The 9,861-nt window shown below is 45.6% G+C and overlaps 1 protein-coding gene across 1 annotated transcript in view; it reads left to right on the top strand.

The window, feature by feature from the left end:
* Positions 1 to 8,666: 8,666 nt before the first annotated feature.
* Positions 8,667 to 9,861, top strand: part of ELOVL6 (ELOVL fatty acid elongase 6) — a gene marked incomplete at its 5' end in the record, with an annotated part of 24,164 nt that continues 22,969 nt past the window's right edge. The window contains one exon of the mRNA XM_009574167.1: positions 8,667 to 8,798. Within this exon, the coding sequence (XP_009572462.1) occupies positions 8,667 to 8,798 (132 nt within the window). The remainder of the gene's footprint in view (positions 8,799 to 9,861) is intronic.

Raw genomic sequence — 9,861 nt, 5'->3', positions numbered from 1 at the left:
AGCACTTAGCTATATAAATAACATTTGTGAGTTGTTTCAGGGATCTCCCTGGATCTGAAGGCCTTACGTTGATATACTGCTTTAAGTGTAAACTTATTAAATGTCATGAGCATTGATTGATTTGATCAGATAAAGCAGATCAAATGAGTAAGGCAGTGTGGAGATCTAGTTATTTTCATGCTTTGCCTGTATGACATACCTCCACCAGCATCTTTATTAACCGCTTTCAGGTGAGACATGCGTACAAACAGAATGACTTCAGCTGGGAGGGATGTAGGTTACTAGTCCCCAGGTTCAGTTGCAGTTGTGTTTACTAGCTCCAGGTTTTTACTGTGGAGGCCAGAGGTTTAAATTTACATTGATGAAATTAAAAGTGAAAGTACTGTAGCTTTTCCTCAGAACTGCAGTGCCCATGGCCTGCATTAGCTTCCCTGCTCTCTGCTGTCTCTCCACCGACTGCCTGAAAGCCCCGGCAAAGCCTGGAGAAACCCGTGGTGGGTCCAAGGGGACACCGGGACACTCTACTTTGTCACCTCTTATAACCCCAAGTCTTTGTATTAAGAACTAGGTATGTTGTCAGAGTGATACAGATGGATTTAGTAGAGGCTCCCAGTAGAGAATGAGTTCCTCTGACTACACTGACCTGCTATGAAGACTATTAGCAGGGACAGGGGTGGTTATCATTTTGCCGGTAGGTTCCTATGACTCTTCTGGGGCTAGGTTCAGTTCTTAGCTCTGGTGATGTAAATCTTGGGGGGGTTGTGCAAAAATAGTTGTTGCTTATGATCAGTGCCAGTAACAGTGAGGTCAGATGCTGGCCCATCCCTGGAGAGGAGTGGAGGCATTGAAGATGGGGTGACGCAGAGCCTTTGGCGCAGGCTGAACAGTGTCACCTGGGATGCCAGCTGGGTAGGAGGGTACGAGGGGGCTCACCCCGGCAATCCGGCCCACCGGGCTGGAACTTCCATTGCTGTCCATGCGAGGTGGAAAGTCAGGCTGTCATCACTGCGAGCACACTATCACCTGCCATCTCTACTGGGTGGGTCCCCATTCAAAGCATAATTTAAAAGTAGAGGAAATCTGGGCCGGAGCCAGAGATGAAGCTGATTTGCCTTCAGTGATAATAAAATTTTGGCTAGCTGGTTTCAAAACGCAGAGTTTTGGAGATTGTTTTGGTTTTTTTCTGAAGTGCTTTCCATTTGAGGGGTAATTTTCTCTTGTGACGTTGCTTATATTTGGGATTGTAGCTTATGTGTTTTTTAGAGTTTATGGTTTGTTCCATTAAGCCTGTATGAGGCTTATAAAGAACAAGGGACTTCATATACTTCAGAGCTGAGTTTGCCTCTTCTATCCGAAAACAAAAAATTGTCCCTGAATTTTAACTTCATTTCCTCACCCTTACACTTTTCTTACATTTTCCCACTACAAAGGGAAAGCAAGAAAGATTTGCTGCTGCTGTTTTCGTCCTTAGCTGCACACGTTTTAGTTTATGGCTAATACTCTGTAACACACATATTCTACAAGCATGAATGTGACAAACTACTGGCAAACACATTTCAACAAAACAAATGCAACCATCAGGGAGGTGCAGGACATGAGCCACCTTCCCCCGTGCCTTCACACTGCCGTGCCCTTGTTTCTCCTCTCTGTAATTTTAGGGCTGTTGCCTGCCCTGCCAGCGGCATGACCTGGGAGTGCTTTCCTGCTCCTGAGTCTGAATGCGATGTGGGGGGAGGCTCGGGTGGGCACAGCCCCTTGCTCCCCAGGGGGGATGCCCGGGCAGGTTGGCTGGTGGGGAACTGTGGCTATCTCCAGCCAGGCCTCCGGCTGGACCACAGCGGGCTGTGACCTGGTGATACACTGCAAAAAAATAGTTGCTCTGCTCTTCAGAGCTAGCTGGCCCTGCAGCTCTCACCCTTCCCGCTCCAACTTGGGCCATGGGGGACCTGGGCTTCAGGCTATGCCTTGGCTCAGCTGTTAGCACTCGTGGAGCAAAGAGTGCACACAGAAGTTCTTCTCCTTTTCCATCCTTTTTGGCCGAGTCGAGGTTAGGACAGTTCCCGCAGCAGTCCCTCTGGCAGTCTCCCAGTGCTGTGTTTCCTTCCCTTCCATGGGTTAAGGAGTTGGGCTGATGATACTGTCAGTAATGACATGAATTGGGTGATGGGAACAGGACCCCAGAGAACAGGCAGATGTGGGGGAATAGCCAGGATGTGTTCCCGGGGCCCTGACTCCTCTTCCCTTGCTCCCAGCAGGGAGAGGGGTGCCTGGGGAGCTGCCCCAGCCTTGGGGGGAGCACAGGGCTGTGTATCCCACAGTACCTGTCACGAGGAGGCTGAAATGATGTTTTGAGAGGCTGGCTTTAGAAATCAAGGGATCAGATGGTTGGTATGAGATACATCCCTGTTTACTCTCTGGTGGCCTGTTACGTCAAAGACCATCATCAGTGAGTCACCTACCCGTGTGTGTGACTGTTGTCGTTGCTGCTCTAAATATAAATGTCAAAGGATATTGAGCTGAGGAGTAAATCAGACTGGGTTCGCATGTGCATATCAGACAGGTCTTCTTCTGCGTGTCCTTCTCTCTCCGTTATTAAGGCTGGTACGGTCAACGGGAAGCAGCTGCAGAAACTCAAAGCCAGGAGTACAGGTTATATTTTCATATGCAGATCTGGCATATCCACACATTGGATCTCTTCTTGCTGGTTCTGTCAAAATTATATCTGGGAAGAGAGAGAGAAAGATTTGCTTTGACAGTATTTCTGAGGTAGAGACACGGAGAGACTGAAAAGCGTTTTCACACCCTTTTTTATACATACAGAATGTGTGATTTTTAAATAAGCATCAGAGAGAAAGTAACTTTGCCAAGGCTACGAGCCACTGCTTGTGAGCCGTGGACACGTGTATGCTGTGTGATTTACACTGGTTCAGGTTAAAGCACTTTAATTAGACTCTCAAGTTAGGAGTTTCAATTATAAACACAAATGGTTGTTGTTGTTTTCTGTTGAAAGCTGGGAGAAATCGTTAAGAAAAGTCCCTTATCTGTCATCTTACCGAGCATCCTGTTTTTTCTTTTTTTATTTTTTCCAGTAAAATCTATTTTTTTTAAGTCAATAAAATGTTAATGAAGAAGGCCAAAAGAAAAACATCGGGAGCCTGAAATTGCCTGTTTACTTGCCAGAAGCACTCTGCTCTGGTGACTGCAGTGGGTTTTTTTTTTAATCTGTTGTGCTCTCTTTACAGCATATGAAGAAGTGGTAATGAATTTAAGAATGAGCTCTGCCTGCACGAAGTAAATACATCTTGATTAAAAAAAAGTTTTTAAAACCCTATAGAATGGAAATAGAGGGGGCTAACACTGCTTCACTTTACTACCCCCCTGCTGAATGCTGTTATAAGGATAATCCTGTATTACACGATAGAGGATAGTTAAAAGATGACAAGGTTGTCCTTTGTGCATTTCTATAAGGATTTTCCTTAATGATTAAAAAAATAATAAATTTTATAGCACATATCTATATCTGTTTCAGTTTACTCGTTAACATCAGAGAACTCTACAATAATGACTCAGGCTGCTATTTTCAGGGGAAAAAAATGACAACAGTGCATCTGATGCACTCCTTCAGCGGCACTGCAATATTCAGGGCTATTTCACTTTGCATCAGAGACGCCGGGATGTCTCGCGCTGCTGTGGATGAGGCTCACCCTCAGGCTTTGGCCCCTTATTTTAGAATACTGTGGTAATTCATATACTTTCAGTATTTTATAAATAACGTACTTCTGGGGGAGCTCCTTAGCCGTCTGTTTATCGTTGCTTTCCTCTTTGGATTATTTGCTGCCCCTTTCCGTGTTGTGTTCTCCTGCGTGAGGCTGGATGGCTGATCTCTCCCTGTCACTCCTTGGTGCCTGAGTGGGACTCCCTGGCTGTGAACGAGGAGCAGCTTTGTTCCTGGTGGGGTGGATTTCCTCTGTCTTCCTTTATCAGCCCCAGTTTCTGCCTCCCTTTTCTCAGTTATACTTCTTTTCCTTTTCTTCTTTCCTGTCTCCATTCCTCTGCCATAGGGCAGACCTAATAAAGGATTTCAGCTTCTAAAAAGCACCTAGTGCCCAAACCTTCATCCGTCCTTGATAAAACACATCACCTGCCTATGGTTTACACATGCAGAGGGACAAGCAGAACCCATGGGCTGTGGACCAGGGGATGATAATACCACCAGTCCCTGTTGTAGGATTTTTGCAGGAGAATGATCGAAGCTCTGTGTTCAGCGTGGGTAGCCTGAGCCTGTTGGTGTGCCCGTGGGTGCAAGAAGTATCCCTCCAGGGGCTTCAGCAGCGGAAGGACTTCAAGCCTCCTTCCCTTCCATGCTGTCCCAGCTTCACGTTCATCTCTTGGCCACCAGCGCCCCTCATTTGCTGCCATGCTTACCATTCATCCTTTCTCTTCTGTTTCTCCCATGGTGTCAGCTGCTTCTGCCTGTCCCCTTGCCTCGTGATATGGCCACCTCTGTGCTAGTGTTCTGGAAGATCTGCCTCACATCTTCAGCCTGTAGCCCCAAACTCTTGCCTCCCTTTCTTGTAGTAACCCCCCAGCCCGAGCAGAGCATTTTATAGGTTCTCCAGAAAATTCCCCTGCCTCCCCTTTGGGGGAAAGAGCTGGCAACTTTCAGCAGGGAAACATGGAGTTGTATTCAGTAGAGATAGTACTTAGGCCCTGAAGTCTGAAAATGTAGGAAGGTGGGAGACAACTGTGAGAAACAGAAATGCCAGAAAAATGTGGAGGATTTGGCAGCCCTGTCTTTATGTCTACTGTGTTACCCTGCAGAACAGAATTGAAGACAAACATATGAATGTGCTAACGTTGAAGTTATTGGATGCGAGTCTGCTACTGAATTATTTTGGGGGATTTTTTATTTTTTTGGTTTCAAGGTTGATTTTTTTGTCGTCATTCTGCTCTATTTAGTTTCTCTTCACATAATAGCAATGAAAAGTTACAGTGCTCCAGAACAACTCCAAAACTCTGTATTTAAAAATGCTCATTTGATATTAGCCTCCTTTGGCTAAAACCATATCAGATCTAACTGAATGCTGTCAGATTGCCATTGCTTTGTGTCACCAGCCCAGGAACCAGACTGTAGTCATGAACCTTTCAGGAAAAGCCATCGTAAAAACACTGGTGGGAAGCTGGTTAATACCAGTCTAATGCAGGTAAACAGATTATCTTAAGAGTACATACCTCTGCAACCCCTTTATAACTATATCACCTGGCCTACCCAGTCCTTTTAACCATTATTATGCTGCAAAGAGGGGAAAATTCAAAGTCCTTTGGATGCAAAAAGTTACCAAAAGTTGTCAGCAGGTGTCAAAACAGAGAGATGATTTCAAAATCAGCCTAATCGTTATTCAGTATTGTGCTTACCTCTGATAGGAGAGAATACTACTGTGTTCCTCCTTGTCTGAAACTGCTTACAGCTGCTCTCTGCAGTTCACATCACGCGTGCAGTCAAATCTTCTCATGTCTCCCACCACCAATACAAAGCTGTATACTGTGGGAATACCATTTACCATCATTGCAAATAATGCTGAACTCATTAAAAAGCTGTTAAAAGTGACCTAAAATTTATCTGTTCTAATTATTGACCTCAGTAGACTGACTGAACTCACAAAAAATAGTTTCAGTAATAAGAAGCAAAACAAAATGTTTTGGTGTAAATATGTAGAGTATCTTGCCCTGGAAGAAGGGAGTCAAACAGAGCGCAGACCTGAGCTGCTAACTCATTCAGACTGGTCTTTTTTTCTTGAATTGGAACTAAGTCGAACCATTACTTTGAAGTCTTGGCTGTATTTGATCCAGAACTGAACTGTTTCCTGCCTGCCTGCCTTCCTTCCCGCAAAGTGTCTCTAGCTACGGCTCTTAAATCCTGACCTCCCCCCATGCCAGCCCGCGTGGCCCGGGGTCCTGTTGGCAGCTGCATGGCAGCACTCTCTTGCAGTCTTTTCCCCTGCACTGAGATGTCATCCTGCACTGCTCTCGGTTGCTTTGGAGCTCCATGCATGGACCAGTGCAAGCCAGACCTTTCCTGCCTCTGGCATGAGGGACTCCCACTGCAGTGCCATGAGGTGGGGGGTGTGCACCTCCCTCGTGACGTGGGGCTGCAGGGTCCTTCCTGTGGGGCCCCTGCACGTGACCTGGCTCGAGTGGCCGTACGTGTGTATGCGTCTCTCCATACCTCATTGTGTGTATTGCTCTCTGTCTGCGCTGAGCGCTTTAAGCCCAGACTTTTGTGGGATTGAAGGGGCAGAAGCATGCGGAGCGGACGTCTCTCCTGATGCCCTGGGGCAGCCAGGACAGCACTGCAGACTGTGGTACAGCCCATCACACTCCCTCTACCTTCCCTTGCCCATGCCCAGGTTGGCGACGGGCTGCTCTGCACGCTGCTGCTGAAGAGGCTGCAGAGGGAAGGAGATGGGAACGCAGTCCAACCTCACGCTGAGAGTCTGCTCCTGTCCCGTAACCCATAAATCTTGACTTACAGTTAGGAGGTTCAGTATGAGCAAGTTTGAGGTGGTTCACCACTACCCAAACTCGTTAACAAATATTTACTGACCTCCAGCCAAGCTAAACTGCAATCATGCTATCGAACGTGGTAATTCTGCCCCTTCCCTGATGTGAAATTCAAGACCATGGAAGTGAAAATGAATGCTTTTTTCTTTATTGTGAGATGAATAAGGGCTGAGGCTTTGTGGTTTTCAAAACCTGGTTGTGATAAACATTGCCATGGCAATTAGACCATCTCAATGCACAAGGTGAGAGGGCGCTGGCTCTGTGGTCATCCTGGTCTTCCCGGGGCTTGTTGCCAGTGCGGATGCTAAAGCTCACCCAGGGGACTGTGCAGGCACCGGGTCCTCCCTGCTCAATGCAGAGCACCAGTCTGATTTTCATGCAGTTACCTGTGTTTTGCAACACAGAGCTATAAACATGTCAATAGAAACAGAGGAGTTTCTGAGTGGGCAGAAAATGGCGTGCTGCTGCATGCATACTGATATGCCTCTGTCTCTTTGGACTTCGCTTTTACTTAGCTTTCAAACTCGTATGAAACTCATTTATCTCCAGTGAAGGCTGCATGTGCTTTCTTCGTACTTCCAATCAGTTGTGCTGCTACAGCTTTTCTTAGTTTTCATGGACCTCATGGAAGGACCCTTGTCCGTCCAGGAGCTCGTGATCCATGTACCAGTTGCCTTGAGCAGGCGCAGACACACGCTGTCCTGTGGCGTCCTGTGCTGCACGTATCGCTTGGCTTTCAGGACCGTGCTGTGCTGTACATATCCCTTGCCATGGGGTATCCTCAGCTGGCTGATTGTAACGGAAGAGCCTGGAGGTGGCACCTACTTGGTACCAGTAGTGACACCACGAGCACGTCCTTGTCTTTATCTTGAGGTGAAGCAACATACTTTCATACAAACATCCAATTGAAAATCCTGTAAAAACTCTAAACACCACAATGCGGGTGAACCTCGCCCCCGACGGGAAGTCTGGGCAACATGCTGTCTGACACTGCATCAGCTCGGGATTCCAGCATCAGAAGGAATGTAAGATCTTGTAGCTTGCTGCCACCTTTCCTGAGATATTAATGAAGTAGTTACCTTTCTTGAGAGTGTTTGTCTTTCTTTTCTGCGGTCCACAAAGAACCAGCACCTCTTGGTGCAAAGCCGTAGGCCACTGATATTTGTGAATATAATTATAGATTTTGTAGAGAAAAGTCTGTTCCTAAATATATGCCCATCCCGTTAGGCCACCATTAATGCTGTACATCATTGAGTCTTAGTCAGTGTGATGTTGGGCTGTGTGGGAAGGAGTCCCAGGCTGAATCTATTTTTGACCTCTAATGGTTGATTTACAATGAGTTATAGTAGCAGAGTTCAAATGTTTGCTGGTTATTGCTGAGCTGGACTACTGTCAGGCAGCTTTAAAAATAAAACTTGCAATTCTAAGAGTATCATTGAAGTTCCTTAACAGAGCCGTGCTTGACCTTTCAGCAAATTCTCCGAATTTCCTGAACCGGCACTCACGGGCAGGGCTTGTGCAGCAGGGCGATGCCACCCAGCGTGGTTGCTGCTTAATGGGGCTATTGACCTCTCCTTGCTGGTTCTCTGCTTTTCATGAGACTCTTCATGTTGTGTTGCAGTGCTCAGGATCTTTAAATGTCTTCTTGGAGGAAACAATGGGAAACTAAATTGCCAGGCAGCAAGGAGCCTGCAGGAAACAAAAATTTATATGAAAAAGATAAATGAGCCACAAAATGTGATCAGCTGGTTCAAGTATCAGTCGTGTTGTGCTTGCAGAAGAGTGTCTGGGCTCTGCAATATCTATCCTGTTCCTCACAGAAGTTCAGTCTTCAGAAATTGGGGAGGAACGGGAGCCAAATTTGGCTGTCCTTTTTCAGAACTTCCCCAGGGTCAGTTTTGCCTGCACCTGGATCTGGCCCTATGGGCGGGCATGTAGGTTCGTACACTAACGATAATCTCAGCTGGGCTGCAGGAGCGTCTTCAAAAGAGTTTCCTTTCAAGGAAGCGCACAAGCCCTTGGCAGTTATGTCCAGATGTGACTCTGCTGTATATCTAATACTAATTAAATACTTGACAGGTGTTTTTTTTGGTTTTGTTTTGCAGGAAGAAATCATTCCTATTTTCAGCTCTGTATGCTGCCTTTATATTTGGTGGTCGGCACCTAATGAACAAACGAGCAAAATTTGAACTGAGGAAACCACTAGTGCTCTGGTCCCTGAGCCTTGCCGTCTTCAGGTAGGCATTTCTTCACACCAACTGCCTTTGACAGTAGTCCGTGAAGAGGTTTTGGGGTTCTTCACATACAACAGCACTGCTAATGCGACAACAAGCTCACCCAGAAATGGCATGTCTTTAGTTCTGCTATTCAGGGTTATGTCCTGATCCACTCCTCACCATTGAAGTGATCCCCTTTGACTTGCCAGATCATAAGGCATTTGAAAAGGAGAGAAATCAATAACCCTCTTGAAGAACAAAGGTGAAAATAAAGTGAGGACACGACAAAAAGTGCCTATCATTGCAATAAATTTAGCATACAAGCTACAAATGGAAATAAACTAAGATATTAGTCTTGTTCTCACTTACTAGTTAGCATTACGTTTATATGGGTGCATATATGGAATATTTAGTCAAGGGACTGATCTCCATTACAGTGAGGTAAACCTAAAGTCACTGCTTTGATGACTTTGAGGTAAATTACGCCACTGTCATTGAAATCAGAATATGGCTTCTGGTTATTCCATCGCAAAGAGCTTGTGGATGTAGCAAAAGGGTGGCTCCACAGGGAAGGGCTATTTTTTAGTGGTGCACATCTCTCTCGCTGTGTGTTGACTCTGTATCATCGAGTATGGGGAAAGTTAGGTTCAGATTCTTGATAGTTGCTGAAGTCAGGAGTAAAACTGACCAACCTGAATTCCACTTTTTCTGCTTAATATGCTAATTTTTAAGGAGGCTGAAGATAAACGAGTGAACGAACAAACACTTATAAAAATAGCCCTTACAAACACACAAACCTTTGGTACAATTTACTAATAACAGTACACAGAAGACCCAAGGATTATCCTTCATTTCAGTGCCTATTGGGAGTGTAAGTTATAGTTCACTCAACAGCACAGAAACTATTTGCAAACCGTTATCAAACACTGATACCTGTATCTTTTTCTAATATCAATATAATAACTACTGATTATATTAGTTCACAAGTACATAAAACAGGCTTGCTTACTGAGCGGCTGTGAATGGTGCATGATTCTTCACAGGATGGGACTAGAAACTCTCAGTTTCTACTGAGAGAGTAGTT

The sequence above is a fragment of the Fulmarus glacialis genome, unplaced genomic scaffold (genome assembly GCF_000690835.1).
Source record: "Fulmarus glacialis isolate BGI_N327 unplaced genomic scaffold, ASM69083v1 scaffold4643, whole genome shotgun sequence".
Lineage (NCBI taxonomy): Eukaryota > Metazoa > Chordata > Aves > Procellariiformes > Procellariidae > Fulmarus > Fulmarus glacialis.
This window is presented reverse-complemented; position numbering and strand designations above follow the sequence as displayed.